Below are 22,072 nucleotides of genomic sequence, written 5' to 3'. Positions count from 1 at the left end.
TCCTACCTCTGCCTCCCAAGTGCTGGGATTAAAGGCGTGCACCACCATGCCCTCTTCTTTCCCTCTTTCTAAAGTTGACCTTTATCTGCATTGGGATATCAGTCGGTAGATGTTCATACATTTCAATATGTGTACAGTCTTTGCAAAATTATATATCTCTTTAAAACTAAAGCTAAATGCAGTACAATCATTTTGGTATGGAGAAATTTAGTGTTGTTTAAATAAATAGTAAGTAACATTCACCTACCATTCTTAAGATGCTTTGGCCTTTCACGTTCATAGACCATATCTTCTTCTTCAGAAATAGCAATGTCAACAGTGCTACACTCAGATGAGCTAGATTGCTTTATCTTCTAGAAAAAAAGTCACACCAAAAATTTTGTAATGAAGGTTTTAATTTTCTTGTAGTTAAGTAAGAAATAAGGTATAAAGAAGAATATTAGTAGGTTTTAAAAAAACTTTCCATAAATTCACAATTGATGTAGAATGTATTAAGTTGTTTTCTAAAGTTATTTTGGAATGCTTATGTTAATGTGACTTTAGATTACAATTAACATATATTTAAAAATCTTTATTCATAAAAGATGTGTACACTGCCTCTAACTTATGAAAATATGTGAATTTCCAAGATTTCTTAAGGCCATTCTCAAGTCAAAAGTACTATTTTAATTAGATATCATCAACAATGATTTTTGATGTTAAAGATGAATAGACAATAATTCAGTTCAATTTTATTGTAAAATTTGGTCCAGACAGCTCATGATCATTGGAGAGAATGGATGTGAGCCAACTGAATACTACACATACATGAATGTCCAAGTTACAAATCATTTTTGTTTTGGTTGAAGATTATTAAGAGACCAGAATATGTGACATTGATATACTGATACATTGCAGCTATTTTCAAAATCTAATATAGAATTTTCTATTTTAATTATACATCCATACATATGTACATAATTTGCAATACAGGGTTAGAAGTGCATAAAAATGCAATACTGATGATCAGATTATATGTGGTTTTCAGGTATCATTCTTTGGTATATTTAGATCAACATATATTATTCATGGGTGATTCAATTGATAAAATATATAATTTTAAATGTATTTGCATACATATAAATAAATGAATACGTCTTCTGTGAGTAGTAGCCAACTAACAGTGGCAAATAACTGTGCAGCTCTAATGACAACTTCTAAAATTTCAACATTTGCAGTGAATTTACATTACATTTTAATGATTTTTTTTTTTTTTTTTTGGTTGTTTGAGGTAGGGTCTCACTCTGGTCCAGGCTGACCTGGAATTAACTATGTAGTCTCAAGGTGACCTTGAACTCTCAGCAATCCTCCTACCTCTGCCTCGCGAGGGCTGGGATTAAAGGCGTGAGCCACCACGCCCAGCGTATTTTTATCCTCCCAACTTTTAGTGATATTGTTAGCAAGTTTTCATCAATTCCTAGTGTAGTGTGCTATAGTAAAGATCAATTTTATCCAGAGGTATGTGGGAGGCAAAGTCCTCAGAGAAGATAGAGAAATATGAGGGGAGAGGATTCCCATTTTCTTGTGGATATGTTGATTAAAAAAAAATAAATCTGGGTTCATTATATGTGCTAAGAAACAAAAATTGGTTATCTCTAGCAAAAATGACCTCAAGCAGGTACTGACAAGACTCTGGAAAATTGAAACTGAACTTGTGTAAGAAGACAAATCTGACATATTGAAGACCACACTTACCAAACCAGAAGTGCTCTGAGGGAGGGAACTTTGGCCCCAGCCAAACTGGAGACCAGGAAAGAGACATATCCTATCCTTCCCCAGGGCCTTTGAGATATCTGAAAAGATTACTGATTGAGGCTCCAAGCAAGAAGCCCATAGTGCAGAATGCTCTCTAGAGAAATGGCTTTCTATGAAGTCATTCCTTTTGCTAAGTTATTAGGTTGCTTGTATATATGCATATATTTTAAACGATACATGAAAAACAATATATGACCTTTTAAAAATGTGATCCCAACATCTTTTTAAGCCAATATTAAGCAAAGCTGTCAATGTTCACCATTGGAACTACTGTTTTCTAAAATTATTCCTGTCTCACCTAATTGTATAGTTTGTGTTTTAGTAATAAATGGTCCTATAGTTCTTTCCCATTCTTCATTCCCATATTTTATCCCCATAATTTGTTCTTTGTCATTAATTCCCATGAGAAATCAACTAGATAGAACTTTAGTTTAGTTTTTCTTACCCAGCCCCACACTTTCAATATGATAAAGCCTAGGAAATTTGAATAATCATGCCAATAATTCACAATGATTTATACAAATTTTACTTTATTATCTTTAGTACATTTTTCATAACCTTGATTTCTCTTATTTATTTGCAGAATTTCACAATTATACTATTTAAGATCCCCAGAATACTAACTGTACATCAGATAAATCTCTTGATATATCTTTTCTTTCTCCTCTCTTTCCTAAGAAATGTACTTGTATTCTTATTTACAAATGAGGAAACTGAAGCTAAGAATTTTATGAAATTTGATCCAGAGCATGACATCACTAGTTAGCATTTGTGGAGCTGGGCTGAATGAGGATCAAACTCATATTTCCAGTGCTGATTGACTTTTCAATGAATGAAACTATAAATCAAGTCCAAATAATCATAATGAGCAAACACCTTACCTCTCTGCTGTCTCCATTGCCTGACATGCTCCGAATCTCTTTCTTATCCAGATTTTCTATATCAGATTCTCCTGAAGCAATAGGAACAGTTTCTGATATGCTGGGGCTCGGGATTAGTGACTGGCTCTCAGTTTCCGTCACTGGAGTTTTCTCTGTAGCACTGCTCTTTTCATTCTCCTTGAGAAAAACTTGGGTGTTGCTCAGGTCAGAAAGTGTATGGCCAGACGCATTCTCAGTTGCATATGTATCATTTGCATGGTCCGGAGTTTTCTTTGGAGCATTTTTCTCTCTGCATAGTATTTCACGAAGCCCTTTCTTTATCCTGGCCATTGCAAACTGGATATTTTTTACTTCATTATTCTCTTCTATTGTTGTTTCTTTGGATGAACTAAATGAGCTCACCAATGCCACAAACAGATAAAACATCTTTAAAAATAAAGTAAAATAAAATGATGCTAAATGTGTCTCACTTTGTTTTCTTTAATGAAATAAATACCATTCAAACACATTTATAGAGTCACCATGACTAATTTTAAACTCACAACATGCTTACAGTATTATTTGCTTAACTTTCAAATGCAAAAAGGCAAGGCTTACAGATACCTATGTTTACCATAGAGCATGACTCTTTTTCTCAAAGTGAGAACATGAACTTCTAACTGTAAGACATCTGGCTTTATACATTCCAAGCAAGCAGACTTCTAACTCAGCCATGTCATTACCCTTGAAACGGTTTCCACTTCAAACCTATTCTAGGAAAACAATAATTCTTGAGGAAGGAATGCAGGGATCTGTCCATGGTTCTGAAGCCCACATGGGAATGAGAATGCAAGCACTTGGTAGATTAATTTACTCTCTCTTGTAATACATTAGGACAGATAAGAAGTTTATAGAATAGTCACTCTAAATAAGTTATTTTAAAGTAAATGTTTCATGTTTTGGCCTTATTATCCTTGAAATATATGGCCAAGATCTGTTCAGTTTATAGGAAATCAGATTTTAGTTTTCTTTGGTAACCATTGTGCATGGATAATAATTTTCAAGCATTGACTAAAAAATTTACATTTATCACTCCATGAAACTCAAAGAGATATTTATTTCCTTTAAATATTTGAGCTTTTGATAATTTTTTCACACTATTTTATTTTGTATCTATTTATTTATTTTAGAGACAGTGAGAGCTACAGTGAGAGAGATGGAGAACTGGCACACCAGGGACTCAACCACTGCAATTGAACTGCAGACACTTGTTTCACCCAGTGGGCATGTGTGACCTTGTGCTTGCTCCATCTTTGTGTATGTGGCTTACATGGGATCTGGAGAGTCTAACATGGGTCCCTAGGCTTTTCAGGCCAGCACCTTAATGGCTAAGCCATCTAACCAGCCATGTATACTATTTCAAACATAAAATTCCTAACTCTATGCATTTTGCTTAACTATACATTGCATTTAAATTTAAATAATATTTTACTACATATACCAATGATTTATTCTTGTATAAATGATTCATTTTTAAAAATAAATTTACTAACTACCTATATTTATATGTTTAGTTTTTTTCCTTGGGCTAAATAACAAGGTTACAGTGTAAGCTAAGAACAGGAGGTCATGTCAGAGTTTCTTTTCTTTTAATTCACTCTATGTAGAGACTGTCAAATATTGCCAATGCCAGCTGACTATATTGGAGAACCTTTTCAATTAGCAATAATCATTCCTAAGATAAACCTCGTCGGCTATGATACTTCCACTGCACAAAGCTTGAGTTTCTTGACTGTTTTTGTCATGTGAGAGCAAACACGCTATTTCTTAATTAAATAAGGAGTACACTTATAGGGAAAAGTAGATAATATACAATAAATTTTTTGAAAATTAATTCACAAATTAAAATAATATATTTTGTTCTGTAATGTATAATGTAAGGTTTCTCATATATAATTCACCTAAATACAACCATATGTCCACTGGAGTTCTCGTAGAGTTCTAAAAAGCAGAAAATTAATTTAATCTAAAGGTCCATAATGCTGGAGGACAGTGGTACAAGGAAGGAATTTATAACACTCCAGTCAACTGCTTTGTTCAGAAGTTTAAAAATTTTAAATATCCTTATCTTTTATGGAAGTAAAAATAAAAATATAGCATTAGTGGCGTATAAATTATCAACATTATAGAGGATGGCTTACTTCCAATTTTAACATTAATTTAACTCAAAGGAGGAAACTCAAAGAGTTTACTGTATATACCTAAAGAAAGGGTTTTTTTTGTGTATTTGTGGTGTTATAGATAGGTTTAAATGAATTATTCATTGTTTGTGCTCGAAAGACAAAATATACATACATGTATTCCCTGAAGTTTAATGTTACTCTCTTTAAAAAATACACATATAGCCAGGCATAGTGGCACATACCTTTAATTCCAGAATTTTTGAGGCCAAGGTAGGAAGATTGCCATGAGTTCAAGGCCAGCCTAGACTACATAGCGAATTCCAGACCGTCCTGGGCTAGAGAAAGACCCTACCATGACCAAAAATTTAAAAAGCCAAAAATATCCATATTCATTATTAAGGAGAAATGAGCAGTCATGCCCATAACAAATAATCTAAAAAATAAAAATATAGGGCTGGAGAGATGGCTTAGAGGTTAAGCGCTTGCCTGTGAAGCCTAAGGACCCTGGTTCGAGGCTCGGTTCCCCAGGTCCCACGTTAGCCAGATGCACAAGGGGGCGCACGCGTCTGGAGTTCGTTTGCAGAGGCTGGAAGCCCTGGCGCGCCCATTGTCTATCTCTCCCTCCCACTATCTGTCTTTCTCTCTGTGTCTGTCGCTCTCAAATAAAAAATAAAATAAAATAAAAAAAATAAAAATATAATTCAAAATATATTTTCTGAATATGAATAAAGTTACAAACATACATTAAGACTATGATGTTGAGCCAACAATCGTGGTGCACACCTTTAATCCAAGCACTTGTGTGGCTGAGGTAGGAGGATCACTGTGAGTTTAAGATCAACCTGGACTCTAGAGTTCCAGGTCATCCTGGGCTAGAGTAACAACCTGAATCCAAAATAAATAAATAAATAAATAAATCTTGTGAAAGTGAGCTGTTGGTTAGGAAAACCCATAAGGCCTTCAAACCACTGAAGGCCATTGCCAAAGCATTTGGTTACATGCCAGAGCTAAATGGTATGATCCTATTGCACAGGGAGCACAGACCAAGCACAAAGGATATTGACAGAGCATCTGCAACCTGGAAGCAAGACACCTCCCTGCTGGCTTGCCATTATAGTGCTGGAAAGTGCTATGCAAGCTGCTGGGAGGTAGTAGGAGCTGAAAGTGTAAACACTGCAATCTACCAAATCAACCAGCCAGATAAGATGTACATACCTATGAAATAGTGGAACACAGTCTATGCACATATTGACATCTCTTTGATTAGATATGAGGCCCACTCAACAGTAGAGAACTCATACCTCATACTGAAAACCAAGTTATAATCCCATGAATAGAAGGCCATAGACTCCAGAGAGAAGCTCCCGCTGGCCTTTAGCCATATACACCAAAAAGTTTCTTAAATAACTATATTTACCCCTTTATTGCATGCTGGTCTTACACTTGGTTGGAAAATCTGCCTTTCTTTTTTTAACAGAGAGCAGTGAAAACCAGGTAGAACCAAGATCCATCAATAGGAAAACAAAATGTAGGCACTGGCTAGCATGAGATTAGTTATCTGTATCATATCTCCCATGGCCCACGAGACAATCCTGGGGTAGTGATGATTAAATTATGAGTGCTACTCTCACTGGTAGTTTGAGAACTAGCTCCAAGAAGATGACAATAGACATTGAGGATACTCAAAATGCCTCAAAGTAGAAATTCCAAGGTTTCAGAGAACTTATCACTAAAGTAGTCTAATCTTATACCTGCCAAGTCTCAGGGAACATTGTAGAAGAGGGGTCAAAAAGATTATAATAACCACAAGGTTTGAAGGAGCAACCTGTAGCATTATCCTCCCACAGAGACTGATTGGTGCATCATGTCTCCACAGGGAACATCAATAACCCCAATGAAGAGGGCTCTCACTGTACTGGGGCCAAGGGAGAGAAGATGTAAGAGTATTACTTGATGGAAACATGACAGCATCCTATAGGGTCCTACAACAACATTCATAATTAATAAAAATGAAGAAGATGTTCAGTAGAGGGGGAAAATGAAGGGTGGTGGGAAGGGATTATGATCATAGTATAGTGCTCATTTTTATAAAAGTTGTCAATTCTTCAGAAAACATTATGAATCTGTTTAAACACATTAACAATGCAGAGATTAAGTGACCATTCAAGATCTATTAGGTTTACTTTTATATAATAAAAGCAAAAAATAATTTGCATTTTGGACTTTTCATTTTATATACTGATAAAATATATTCTCAACTCATATTTTGATTGGATGTAGTCAGCCTTACACATAATCTGTGGATTCCAAAAAACACTGAATAAAAAAAAGAAAGGCAAGTGCTTTATTCAGTAAGCCATCTCCCAGCTCTATAATCAAAGTTTCTAGGGAGTCCATTTTTGAATCAAAAAATGGTCTGGCTCAAAAATTTAAAAAACTAAACAGATTAGGAACAGATTAGAAGAAATGTTTTCTAATGCTCCTATTTTAAAAACCAAGACTGTGAAAGACACTAAATCAAAAATTTGTGAGTGGTAGCTGAAATGCTGTCAGCTCTAAGACCAATGCAACATAAATGCAGTTACTATGCATAAACAACTCAAAATTAAAGTTTCTAATGGAAATGTCGACTAGTCATAAGTACTAAACATCGCTGCCGATGGGTTCCACTCACTTCAACCAGTACATCAACATGCACATCTGACAGCCAGAATGCTTAGAAAAGTAAAGCTATCGGCACTATAAATAAGGAATACGTAAATAAGATAGCAATGCCAGAGCACTGAGACCATAAAAAAAATAGTCAGATGTGATGTAAATACATCTCATCTCCTAATTTCCTCTGTAAACCACTCTCTACCGATTTCTGAAGCTATGGTTTTGTAGCTCTTCTGAGAAGGAACCATATTCTACACTATTGTATGCAGTCATTTCACTGCACATTCTTTTTTTTATATTTATTTATTTATTTGAAAGTGATAAAGAGGTGGGGAGGGGGAGAAAATGGGCACACCAGGGTCTCCAGCCACTGCAAATGAACTCCAGACACATGTGCCCCCATGTGCATCTGGCTAACATGGGTTCTGGGGAATTGAGCCTTGAACCGAGGTTCTTAGGCTTCACAGGCAAGCGCTTAACCACTAAGCCATCTCTCCAGCCCTACGCTGCACATTCCTGACAATGCAATGTTCACTGTCTCTTGCAAAGCTTGGCACCTCATCAGAACTTCTCCAGGAAGTTAGCTTGTCATGTTTTCAGCAGCCTTCAGGGCTTCAGTAGCCTTGCAAAGCTCCTCAATGACTGATGATAGAGCTTCTGGGTTAATCCCTTGTTCACAAGACAGTACAAAAATAGACAGGTTTTCCATAACTAAACCAGTATTCAAAGTCCTTGAAATCTCAAGTAGAACGTCCATGGTCTCCTTCACCGCCTTCAGGTTCGCCGCTACCGCTAGTCATGACAGAGGCCAGAGAGGCGGGAGGACGGCCTGACCTGGAAGTAGGAGAACCGGCCGCTCTCCCCCTAACTTCCTATTCATTTTATTTGCATGTTTCTGTCCCTTTTGGGTGTATACAACCATAAGCACACAACAAATTTAATTTAGCAAGTACCTAAATCATAAATACACCTGGAAGGTACTGTGTTTGTAAGAAATAAAATTACGTTAATAACATTAATTAACAAAAATATCCATATAAATATGTCTCATGGCATGGTCCATTTCTTCATTGGGCTAACAGTAAAATAGGAAAAATGAACAGTTCCATCAACAAATAAGCCCAATGCCAATGCAGCAAATGTTTAACAGTATCATTTCCAAAACAAAATAGAAGCAACGAGAAAGGGCATATATAAAAATTAGTGTGGCCTGTCTTTTCTTTATTTCATTGCTTCTTGTGTTTTGGGAAGTGGAGTTTATCTTGAAAAAACACATTGAATTTTTATTTTTGGTAAGAAATGTTTTTTTTTTTTTTTCTTTTTGTAAGCTAGTTCCTTTTTTCTTATAAGTAGTCAAGGCTCATTATTTAATTCATGTAACAGCAGTTCCAGGAAAGCTTTCTCTTTCAGATAATGCAAACAATTATATAGTTCACTGTTTTATGATCTTTGCCACTGTATTTATTCAACTAAAAATTTGAAAAAAATTAATGTTCTTGACATGTTCATGTTTTAATAATTCCAAATCTCTGAGAGCACATCAGGACATCAGCATGCTGCAAATAATCCTCAGATAATGCAAGTATTCAGGTAGCTTTGGCAGCTAATGTCGTACTTAAGTGCTTCTTCAATTTAATGTGCATACAAATCCTCTGGAGATATTGTTACTAGATATGCAATGCTTCCATATGTTTTTCAAGGTGGGGACTCACTTTAGTTAGTCCGGGCTGACCTAGAATTCACTACATAGTTTCTGGCCTTGAACTTCTGGAAATTCTTCTATATCTGCCTCCTGAGTGCTTGGATTAAAGGAATGTTCCATTATGCCAGGATTCTTATTATTATCAATATACTTAAAATATTGTTTCATATAAAACTGTTAATGACATAATATAAAGTTATTTGTAGTAAAACTTCAAATCTAGTGTATATTTTCCATTTACTGCATATCTCAAATTGGCACAGCCATAATTCAATTGATATCAGCCACAAAAGTGAAGTGCCCACCATATTGAACAACCAAACACAATTATAGAACACTGCCCACCAATCCAGTATCTACAAATGCCACAAAGTTCCACAAATACTACATTAAACAAAGGGTGTTTTTTTTTTTCAGGAAAAATATGAACACATGGATTACTCACCAATAAATTCCCAATACAAATGACCACCATGTAAAAAGATATGCACCAGGGTTGGCCTGCCACTTCCATGCAGTCCCATAAGGTCTCTATCCACTCTCCACAGAGAATTCGAAACATATTCAGATAGGAGTGGAAAAAGTCACTCATGTGCCAGCGTGGGAGTTGACAGTCTTTGTCAATACGGCAGGCACAAGCTCTGTAACTCTCACCAAACAGTTTCATGCCAAACACAGCAGAGAAGTAGACAAATATGAATAACAGCAGGATCAAGTCCTTCAGGGTGATGAGTGAGTTAGCTAGAGTCCGCACCAGAGTCTCAAATGCTGGCCAATATTTCCCTAACTTGAAAATTCGCATCTTAATAAGATACAAAAATTCAAAAAAGATAACAAGAAGGTCAGTATTTTGCAATATATACTTTTATCAGAATTAAACATATATACATATATGGCTTTTAATAAAGTATTTTTGAACAGTTAACAATCCACTGAATACTTATTTTATACATTCTGAGGTCATCTTACAAATGCTAAAAATTTATACACTAAACATACACATATTGTCTGACCTACTTGTTAACTCCTACTCAGTACCACACTCTTATCATTACTACACTGTTATATTTTAGTATCTGGTAGGAAAAATATCCATTTTTGCTTTTCTTTTTTTGTACAAATATATTGGGTATCTTTCCACATTTTTTATACAAAGAACACATTGGCAAACATTTTCAGGTTAAGATCTTAGAAATTTAATCCAATTCAAAATGACTTATCAATATTCCAAGTTTAGTCTAATTATGCTCCTTGTGGGCAAATATGATAAAAAAAATATATAGACATGTAGAAATGTCATAAAGTCAACAATTTTTAATGCTTTTTTTGTTTGTTTGTTTGTTTGTTTTTTTGAGGTAGGGTCTCGCTCTTGCCCAGGCTGACCGGGAATTCACTCTGGAGTCTCAGGGTGGCCTCGAACTCACAGCGATCCTCCTACCTCTGCCTCCCGAGTGCTGGGATTAAAGGCGTGTGCCACTATGCCCGGCACAAGTCAACAATTATTTTGTATGCTGACTAAAGCCTGAAAAATATCCCTTCTTTACATGAAATATTTTATTTGTATTTATTTATGTAACATGAAATTACTTTAATATTTTTGTCCATTATATCTTAGTGTAATTTTCTTATAGTCATACAAATCCTACTCTAGCATCTTATAAAATACATTCTACATTCCCCAGTTGTTCTTAACCCACAAATTTGATGTTGGAAACCTTTACATACACATTAGAAAAGATGATGGTTGAGGACTTAAGCCAGGATTCTAAAGAGGTTACCTTCCAGAACATAATTGTTCAGGTCAGGTCAAAATTACTCACTAGTTCTTGATTCTTCTGCAGTCCATCGCCACAATAGCAAAACTCATCATCAATCAAATACTTGCTTTTTCCATTACTACAATTGCAATATATTATGTCTTTGCTTAATTTTCCACTGTTACTACTTCCATAATCTTTTCATAGTAACATTCTACTGATTGCATTGTTCTTTAAAGATATATTTTTTCTACCCTATATTTAGTTCTGATATGAGTTATTCCATCAAATATCTGCATTCAACTTCTGGGTCCTTTCTATATCTTGCTTTTAAGACATCCATTCTCATTGGCTCAGTGCTTGTTCTTATAACTATATATCAACTTTCTTGCATAATTGATCCTATTTATATCAATGCTTTCTTCAAATAGCTGTGCTGAAAACTGTCTACTCTTTCACTAAGATCTTTATGAATTAATCCACTGGTATTCATGAATGTTCTAGTGAATATACCTTATGTTCTAATTGACTCGTTTTATAGCTAGAAAAGATTGATAAATAAAAACTAGTCCTGGAGTTTTACTTACCATCCTGAATAACCGAAAAAGAGCCATTCCTTCAAGATTTGCCAGAAAAATTTCTGCTAATCCAAGGAACACAATTACACTATCAAACATGTTCCATTTTATTTGAAAATACTCATATGGGTGCATGGCAACTATTTTCAAAATCATTTCTGCTGTAAAAATTCCTATGAAAACCTGGAAACAAACAAACCACATGGGTGAGGATGATTCCACTGGGCATATTAAACTTCTGTCAGAGACAGGTACGTATAGTGTGAACTTTTCATGCTCACATTCTTTATTGTTCTGCCTCTAATATCAGGTTAGTCATGGAGTCTATATGATAATAGTCATATACTTTACTTAACTTTCTACTGACAGTCCTTGTGTATGGAATGTGGCTATTTAATTAAGAGCCATTCATAAAAAATCAAAAGAACATTTAAATGGAAAGCAATGAATTTAAAATAGCTACTTTTGAAATATGGACTACACATTTAATTTAAAAAATTGATTACCCTTTCAACCCAGAAAAGAATTTTAAAATGAATGTATGGGCCAGAAAATTTCTAGAATAAGTCCATGAAAATATTCATTCCAAAACTGTCCTGACAGAGATAACTATGTGCAGTTTCAGGATCTAGTAAATGTATAATTTGAAATGGATAACAGTTTGGTTGTTTGTATCACTTCCTTGCAAATAAACAACAAATTAAGCCAAGAAATTTAAGCAATATTCATTTGTCATATATTTGTTTGAATGCTGACTTGTTCTTAAAGTCATAAAGAGTCTGTTTTGTCTTTTGCATTGTTAAGTGAAAGCAAGAGGAAAAACTCCAAAAGACATTGTCAAGGTGATGAGCTCCAATCTAAACTCAAGACAAATGTTTAGAACAAACTGGGCCAGGTGCTGACGTAGTCAGGATTCAGATTTCAGAATCAGCTTGTGATACTGTCACTCTACTTCTGTTCGACTCTAATGTATCTTGTAGTTCTACCAAGAGAGTGTGGAACTGGAGAGGATGAAGCAATAAAACCTAATTTCATTGTCAAACAAAAGCCCCAAATATAAATAATAGAATTTTTAACTCTAGCTGTATAACTGCCAATGAAACAATATTTACACGACAGACATTCAAGGGGTTGGGTAAACATGACATGAACTCATTATCAAACAATAATATAACTCATGTATATTGCAACATAGTGGAACTATCAAATAATTGGGATAATAATGGATAAATAAGCTATAAATGAAAGTAATGTTTAATGAGAGTCTTACCAGATTTCCGATGCTGAGGAGACACATAGTTTCTTGGCTCATTGGAAAATGTTCCAGAGCCAAGAAGCATATATTTAACAGTATGCATGTGAGAAGGAAAAGATCACTAAAAGGGTTTGTAATAATTTTATGGACAAATTCCTTCAGTTTTATCCAACAAGGACAGCAATTCCAAACCAACAAGGTTTTAGCAAATTTATAACAGCACAATGGGCATTTCTTTCTGGATGTTTTAAGCTCTATAATACAAACATTTTAAAAAGTTAAGCATTAGAAACTTATTTAAAGTCACAGAATAGAAAATGTTAACTTTTTCATGCATAGGGAGGACTGAAATGAACTTCTGATTTTAAAAAACAAACAGAAATATTATATGCTAATAAAAACATAATTAAGTGACCTAAATTTTGTTTATGTTTGCCTAGTTAGACAAATGAAATGAAAAGGAGGCAGATAAAAATAAAGGAGTCAGATCAAAATGTAAAAGAATCACTCAAGGGACAAATATGGAATATATATAACAACATTATGACTTTTAGTTTCTAGATTAATATGACTTACAATGTTATGTCTTTTGATAATGTTCTAAGTAAAGCACTGGTATATGTATAACCAACAACAGAGATCATTCTAGAGAGGATTTTGAGATATGAGGATTATATAGGTGATGTTTGAATAACACCGGATTTAGGACAAAGACCTATATGTACTCAAAAATCCAGATGTAACAATTGATTTACTTCCAAATATAAGTAAAAATTTCTTGCTTGTTTTCAATAATTTGAGCTCTCAAAGTGCCCTTGTAATATTTTTTCAAATTTGTCAGAAATTTCCTAAGAATTTGGCATGTGAGTTAAAAAGTTCAGACATTGTTATAGAAGAGTCAGTGGTATATTTAAATTTCTGTTTTCAATCACAATAATTTATTGGTTTTAATGTTATAGAAGATTCCTTAGTACCTTATAACATAATTTTCCTATGTTGAAGACATTTCTCTTCTGAAATTTTTATATATTGTTAATCTTAATATTCTCATCCTTTATATTACTCCCAACTAAGATTCGGAAAACACTGCATAATTTCTTTATGACTAAAGCTTCGCAAATCAGACTTCCATAGTGAGTATCTGGACAGTTTTTACCTTCTTCATGTTTGAGAGTAGCTTCTTCCATCACATGCAATGATGCTTCCAGGGAAGTTGGTGACCTTTGCTTCATTTCTATTTGTGTGGTTTTTGTCTGCAAAAGAAGATTAATAAGCTAAATACTGTCTAGTTATCACCCTCCCTTACAATGCTAAGACCATAACTCTATGAAGGGATATAATCTTTATAACATGCTAATTACTTACGTCCAGAGTTCTTTCTTCATCCTACCATGCTACTCTCTATATTATGGGCAACATTAAGCTGATTTAAAATTATTTTGAAAATGAATGTTAAAAATCTGCATCCAGTCAAATTTCATACTATGAGCTGAATAATAAAATGAGTAAGAACCAGGGAATACTAGTGTTATTATTTATATTTGAGACATCATTCAATAAGTAGTTTAGAATTATTATGACATGTCTCATGACAAGTGTTGCTTAAAATACAAATGATTTAGATAAAGGATGATGAAATACATCTTGAAGAATGTTGGGTAATGGAAGGAAATTAGAATGGCTGCTATGACAGAATATGCATGAGACCAATTGAATACAGCTGAGTGGCTTTGTAAAGGAATCATATCTTTATACTTTTATGTCTCTTAAGTAATGTGTTTTATCTCAGGCAAACCCAATAGACTGGCTTTTTTGACAGAGAAAGAGAGCAAGAGAGAATGGGCATGTTAGGAACTTCAGCTTGCTGGCACAAACTCCAGATTCTTGCACCCCCTTGTGCACATGTGTGGTATTGCACACTTGCATCACTGCACATCTGGCTATGTGGGACCTAGAGATTCGAACATAAGTGCTAAGGCTTTGCAGGCAAGCACCTTAGCCATTAAGTCATCTCTCTAGCCTGCAGACTAGCCTTTTTTTTAATGAGAGCATTGTGAGCACATACACAAGAGAGAAATAGAGGTAGAGAGAGAGAGAGAATTGGTGCAGCCAGGGCATCCAGCCACTTTAATTGAACTCCAGCTGTGTGTGCCACTTTGTGTGCATGTATGACCATGTGCATGTGTCACTTTGTGCATCTGGCTTATGTGGGGTCTGGGTAGTCAAACATGGGTCTTTAGGCTTCATAGGCAAGTACCTTAACTGCTAAGCCCTCTCTCCAGCTCTTAAGTAATATTTTTAAATATTTTATACATTTATTTGAGAGAGAGATAGGCAGATGAGAGAGAGAGAGAGAGAGCGAGCAAACAGGTGTGCTAGGGCCTCTCCCACTACATATGAACTCCAGATGCATGTGGCACTTTGTGCATCTGGCTTTACTTGGGTGCTGGGGAATCAAACTCAGGTCCTTGTGTTTTGCGGGTCTTTAAGTTTGCTAACTGCTATGCCATCTCTCTAGCCCTTACATAATGCTTTTAACAAATATTCTGCTTTGTTCATAGTTTTAGCAGGATTAAAAAGTATCCTTGGGCTGTAGAAATGGCTTAGTGGTTAAGGTACTTGCCTGTGAAGCCAAAGGGCCCAGGTTCAGTTTTCTAGGACCCACGTAAGCTAGATGCACAAGGGCCACATGTGTCTGGAGTTTGTTTGCAGTGGCTACAAGCCCTGGTGTGCCCATTCTCTCTTTGTCTGTCTCTCTTCTCTCTCTCTCTCTCTGCTTGCAAATAAATACTTTTTAAAAAGTATTCTTGTATTGGAAAGATACTTAAGAATACCAGGCTTTATTAAGATATTTCAAATCCACACAATTATAACAATCACAAGAATCAAAGTTGTTCCTAGTTATCATGTGTAATATTGTATTCATATTTGACATATAACAACATGACAAGGGTGGATGATACTATAGGATGGTGATTCTGAATTGTATTTCTCTTGAACATAGAAAGAATGATATTTTCATGTGGTTAACTTGTATATCTAGGTAAAATTTTCCTTTAATAATCTCCAAACCATCATGGGAGATCCTAGTGCCCAAGCACCTATATAAGAAGCAGTTGTATCTTCAAAAACCCAATCATTGCATGTGATTGGCAAATTCTGCGATAGTAATGTGAAGTGGCAAAGTAAATATCAAAAGAATTATCATACTTATCTCAGTACTAGTCAGATTTTTTCAAATTTCATAAACGCTAGAACCAGACAAAATTAGGACCAACCACATTGCACAGTGAGTTTCACCAGGAAAATGAGATTATGTGGGATTACATTCTCTGATTTTTTTTTATTAAGTTGAAATTATAAAGTAAGATATAAGATGAGATGTTAGTTGTTTATTTAAAGTATGAGTATTTAAGAAAATATTTTGGCTTAATAAGTAACTTAAATGTGATTGCAAATTTTATTGAGACAAAATCCAACACAAGTAAAATTTATTATTAAGGTCAGATACGAATTTCCCAGATGTTTACCTTCACAAAGATTATACATTTGGGTAAAGTGCAAAATATCTCCAGTAATGTCTTCATGTATATGAATTACTTATTATTCTGCTTTTTATAGTAACTATTTGCTTGAATCAAACCAAAGAACAATTCAGTAAAAATAATTATCTGGTTAGGAGTGTGAGGAGTTGGTAGGGTATCCAACATCTAGTCTCGAGGATTAATTGTATTATGTTCTTGTTTTTTCTTTTTTTTAATTTTCACCATAATTACTTGAATAGTTTAAATAAAATTTATATATCATAGTTTTCAGATAAGTTTTTAAGAATGTAGCACAATATAATTTCACAACAGCAAAATTATCAATTTCATATTATTCCATATTGATAATCAATTTTATCTCATTGCTGACAAATATTTCATTTATGTTTGATTTGTTCCAAACAAAATACAAATATTGTTTATACATTGTATTTGTTTGGTAGGCATATTAGTTGTTTTATAATTTTAATTAATTTTCTTTAAATAATTTGTTAAAATTACAAAGTTATTTATGCTATAGAATTTTCTGCATGCTTGATCAAGCAGATTATGTTCTTTGACAGAAATTTAATATATGTATCTCTTTCATATAGTCTCTGTGTAAAAGGCAGTTGGATCAATAATCTATTAGACTTAGCTTGGATTTCAGCAATAAGATAATGTACATACAGAGCTACACATTGGGTCATGATACGCAGAGACATTTCTCCTACCCATAACTGTGGGCTAACTCCACAATGCATGACCCATATACCTAAACAAGAGGGGGCCAGTGGGATGGGGTAGGACATAGACGAGCCTAACAATGGTACCAACTTGACTGTATTCACTGAGTACAAAACTAATTAATATAAAAATTAAATAAAATAATGTACATAGTACTATCATTCCTACTTATAACACCAGAACACTTAATTTCCTGTTATCCTAGAGTTACAGTTCTGTATTTATAATAGTTTCATAGCTTATCTCCCTATTAGACAAAGAACTTCATAAAATAGATTTTGCATTTACTTTTATTAAATTTATCTGTAGTGTTTAGGTAATTATCAATCATATTTTAATTAATTCATAAATGTTACAAAGATATTAGCCTGCTGATACTACTAAGTCATTTGTGCTACTAGGCTTAAGCATTCAATTCTCTTCCTGGACTTTCACTAATAGATCATAATGTATAGAAGAGTTTTTCCTGACAAATGTGTCATTGCTGGAATATTGTTCTAGCACTGGGCCAGAAGCAAAAGGTGAATTTCTAATGATAAGTTCTCTTCCTCAGTGGTGAGAAATTAGAGTCCAGTGTGCATAAATAAAACAAAACAGAAACATCTAGACAAGAATTAAACTTGAAAATTAATAAGGACATATCACATGATGACACATAATTGCTACACACCTTATGTGCTGCTATAATTATTATCATTTAAATTATGCAAACTTGTCAAAGATGTGAAAATTTTATACTGACAAACTTTTCTCCATTAAAGTTATTGTGTATTTTTGTGTTTGCATGTTTTTGTTCCCTATAAATAACCATTTAATTGGTATAATCTTTATTAGATGTGAATCACATTTGATATGGAACTTAGTACTGCACAGTATTTTGCATGCAGGTGTTTCATTTGAACATGTCAGTCAACTATAAGACAAAGAATTTACATCACATATATTTTACTTTCAGTCTACAGTGTAATAAGACTAATAAAGTTGGCAAATATATGTCTATTACATGGTTAGAGTAGAATGAAATCGATATTTATCTAAGTGCACCATTGCTGTTAGCCAACATGACCCTTAGCTTTCCTACAAAGTGAGAATTTGGTGCGTGTATGACGTCTTTAACCAGATCTATCACGAAAAAATCCTCAGCAGGCTCCATTTTGAATTTTCTCTCACAGTGTTTTCTTATGTGAAATACAAAGAAAATCAATAAAAGTACTGTAAAAGAGTTTTTATCCTCATTTCCCAGAATAAACTGCAAGACAAAATGTTCTAGGATTCTTTCAAGAAAAAAAAAAAAGTCCTTACAATTGAAAATTTTTAATTAAAACCAAGAAGGCTTTTTTTAGATCCAAATTAGCAAAATGAGATAAAATATTGGGAAGTATCCAATTTCTTCATAATCAGAGCTAATAGAACATTTTATTTGGGGATAAGAGAGGTATTGTTATGGTGTTGGGAACATTCATATGTAGTGACTAGCCCTTGAGATTCCAAATGCCACTTCAAAACAAATTACACATTCAACATGCCATTCAGGCTCTGATCATTCAATCTGAAGGGCTTATTTGTGGAGATAGAGTTTTTGTAGTTTTATTTTTTGTGACTCACTCATCAGTGATAATAACCTCTTTTTGTGCATGTTTACTTCATACAGTCCATAATTGCTTCTTGTTCAACAGTATACATGTTATGGACACAGGATTTACCAAGGCATTGAGTACACTCCTCCATCCTGTTACTCAAGCCCCACTATGGTATAATGATTATTTTCAGAGTTTCTTTTCTGATGATGACTTTATGAAATGCCTGTGTGTATGTCTGAGTTAGCCTTTTCCTGATTTTTAGCTCAGAAGAGACACTTGGTATTAATGAGTCTCTTAGCCAGCTTTCCTATAATTTCTCTTTAGCATGAGACTGTCTGCCAGCCCTCAACTTTTCCACACCTGTTTTATCTTCTTTATATGGAAGGAGTACCAGCTGGGTCTCCTCTCTATCTTTAGCCCTCTGTCTCAATTTAGATCCTTTATCATCATCTAGAAAAAACAGTTCAAGAAGTGTGATAGCCTGGAAGATAAGAAAGTTACTTCTGGTCATATTTCTCTACACTGCTATCCTTTATAGCACACTTATGGCATGCTTCATGGTTTTAAAAACTATTATCTACAATGAAGTTAACATTACACCTTCAGATTTGTGAAATGAAATGTTTATATGACATTAGCAATCTGAAAAAGAAAATTTATATGTAACTGGGAAATTTAAAATTATAGTAAAATATTACCAGTTTCTATTAGTCATAAATTTAATCATTCTATGGGTAAAATACATACATCATGATATACCACAAATTTCCTCTTGAATAGATGAGAGAACTCATTTTTATTATTTTTACAACTTTAGAACTGTACTTTTGCCTATTATCTCAGTTCATTATAACTGTAGGACAGAGCATCATGTTAGAGTTGAACATATTTTACAAAATTAATTCTGTTGTTCATCCTGAAGCAAGATTGAATAAATAAATTATACTTTCACTAGAAGAAACCAAGTTCTAAAAATGCAATGCATTCACAGTTCATTAACAATACAAATTTGAATAAAAATTATACATATCTAATATTTAGTCCTATTTGTCACTTATCACAATAGATATAAAAAGGTGAAGATCATGTCCCCCACACAGGCATAAACATTTATTAGAAAGGAAAGCACTCTAATCTCTTGAAAAATTATTTGTAACACCGTGAATCAAAAATGCATAAAAGTCTTATACCTCAGCTGCTTCATTTCCTGCCTCATGTTCTTTTGCAGTCTGTTGAAACGGGGATCCAGTCTTCTTGGGTTTTTCTGTAGCTCTCTGCCTTTCTTCTTCATAGACCATAGCAATTATGCCCAAGAATAAACTTGCCATGTAAAAGGCAAAACAGAAACTTACAGCAACAAAAAATACCATGTAGACTTTTCCAGAAGCATAAAGGATCTACAGAGAGGTGGGACACAGAAGAAAGACAGAAATATTTTATATGTATTTTATATATTCTCCCATTTTAAGATGAAAATTAATTTTTCTGTTGAAAATAATTTCATCATGAATGGAATTTACTGTCAAGACAGTTTAGTAGGAAATTCCAAAAGTCAATCAAAACAATTTTTATGAACTTAGAATGTTAGACTTAAAAATATTTTAATAACCTCTATTAACCCATTGAGACAACTATTTAGGATTTCATTATTTTTACCACTGAATTAGCTATAATTTTCAGTGATACATTCAGCTACCAGAAATGGGTTTATAGGGTGAATTGCAGACCATGAACATAAACACCTTGTATTTGTTCTACTATTGTATAATATTTCATATTGTTAAAAATGGGCAGAGGAAATAACTATCTTGATCTTAGATCTAGAAGGGGATTGTTTTCTCCATTCTGTGATCATAGTGCAGCCTTTTCTTGAGACAGATTGTCACTATGTAGCTGAAGCTGTTAGTTTCAAATACGTCCACCCCCAACCCTCTCAGTCTTTCAAATGACGGGAATAATGGTTTGTACCACCATGACCAACCTGAAAGTATATATTCTTGCTATCATGGGAAAAAATCTTCTTCAGTCTGAGCTGGTACCTTATTTTACAGGTTTGGATGAAGATGAAATGAAATAGTGCATGTGAAGATCTCATCACAAAGCATATACACAGTAGATGATAACTATGGAGATAAGCTGTTCCACAAGGGTTGGCATACTTTACTCATATCTGTACCTGTGGTGGTTTGATACAGGTGTCCCCCATAAACTTAAGTGTTCTGAATGCTAGGTTCCCAGCTGATGGATATTTGGGAATTAATGCCTCCTGGAGGGAGTGTATTGTTGGGGGCGGGCTTATGGGCTTTATAGCCAGTTTCCCCTTGCCAGTGTTTGGCACACCCTCCTGTTGCTGTGGTCCACCCTATGTTGGCCAGGGGGTGATGTCCACCCTCTGCTCATGCCATCATTTCCCCCTGCCATCGTGGAGCTTCCCCTCGAGCCTGTAAGCCAAAATAAATCTCTTTTTCCCAGAAGCTGCTCTTGGTTGGGCGATTTCTAACAGCAATGCGAACCGGACTGCAACAGTAAAGTGGTACCGAGGAGTAGGGTTGCTGCTAAACACCTGACTGGGTGGCTTCAGCCTTTTTGGAGCTGATTTTTCAAGAGGAAAGAGGAAGGAGTTGAAACCTTGGCCCAAAAAATGCCTTGCAGTGCTGTAAGTATAGCTGGATGGACTATTCTAGTCAGAACTATGGACTGTGATGTTTGGCTCATGAGGGTGAGAAAGAGCTGTGCTTGGACTAGGCTAGCAGTTTGTGTGAGAAGCTTGCTCTTATGCCCATGTCCTGAGAAGTTGTGCAGGGTTGTGCAGGGTTGCTTTGCGTAGAAATGAACTGGTGTGTACAGAGGGCTATGGCACAGAAAGAAAAATCTTTGGGTGAACTGTTGCCTGTCTGAAAGATTACTATCTTTGAGACTGGGCTAGCTGACCTGTGCTGGGGCAATAGGAAGAATGTATACTCTTTTGAAGGGGCCTGGGTGCTCAAGGAGTATCCTGTTCTTCAAAGTCTGCTTTAATCCCCCCTGGATTAACAAATTGGCACCCTACCTGGTATTGTGGAGTATAAGAAATGCTGGAAAGAGGGTCATTGAGTTTGCAACACGGTCTTGTGTTTTGGAAATGGCCATGGGCAGTGTGAAGCGGGTTTGCTGGTTGCCTGCATAGAGACCCCATGGGGCCATGAGGATGAACCATGGATTGCAGTGGAGACCCAGTGGAGATGCCAGGACCACAAGATGGCTGCCAAGGAGCTGCCAGCCCTGATGAAGTTCCCAGGACTGTGAGTAGCCTAGCTGGAGGGGTGGAATTGGAATGTCAGAGACTTGTTGCTGGTTAGAATTATCAGACTTGAACATTTGTCACTGGTTAGAGTTGCTGGACTTGAAGCTACAGAGTTTGATATTTGCCCTGGTTGTTTTAAATCTTGTATTGG

General features: G+C 34.9%; 1 protein-coding gene and 1 pseudogene across 1 annotated transcript in view; both read right to left on the bottom strand.

Moving 5' to 3' along the window:
- The window catches only part of Scn7a (sodium voltage-gated channel alpha subunit 7), an 83,949-nt gene that overhangs the window by 17,062 nt on the left and 44,815 nt on the right, over positions 1 to 22,072 (bottom strand). Inside the window, exons 10-16 of the mRNA XM_004651922.2 lie at positions 19,829 to 20,035; positions 13,944 to 14,040; positions 12,803 to 13,041; positions 11,542 to 11,715; positions 9,643 to 9,999; positions 2,676 to 3,101; positions 248 to 353 (exon numbers count right to left, since the gene is read on the bottom strand). Of these exons, the coding sequence (XP_004651979.2) occupies positions 248 to 353; positions 2,676 to 3,101; positions 9,643 to 9,999; positions 11,542 to 11,715; positions 12,803 to 13,041; positions 13,944 to 14,040; positions 19,829 to 20,035 (1,606 nt within the window). The remainder of the gene's footprint in view (positions 1 to 247; positions 354 to 2,675; positions 3,102 to 9,642; positions 10,000 to 11,541; positions 11,716 to 12,802; positions 13,042 to 13,943; positions 14,041 to 19,828; positions 20,036 to 22,072) is intronic.
- LOC123460330 lies at positions 4,313 to 4,434 on the bottom strand (annotated as a pseudogene).

Source organism: Jaculus jaculus, chromosome 4 (genome assembly GCF_020740685.1).
Source record: "Jaculus jaculus isolate mJacJac1 chromosome 4, mJacJac1.mat.Y.cur, whole genome shotgun sequence".
In the NCBI taxonomy this organism is placed as follows: domain Eukaryota; kingdom Metazoa; phylum Chordata; class Mammalia; order Rodentia; family Dipodidae; genus Jaculus; species Jaculus jaculus.
Note: the sequence above shows the minus strand (reverse complement) of the source record. Positions and strands in the feature narration are given on the sequence as shown.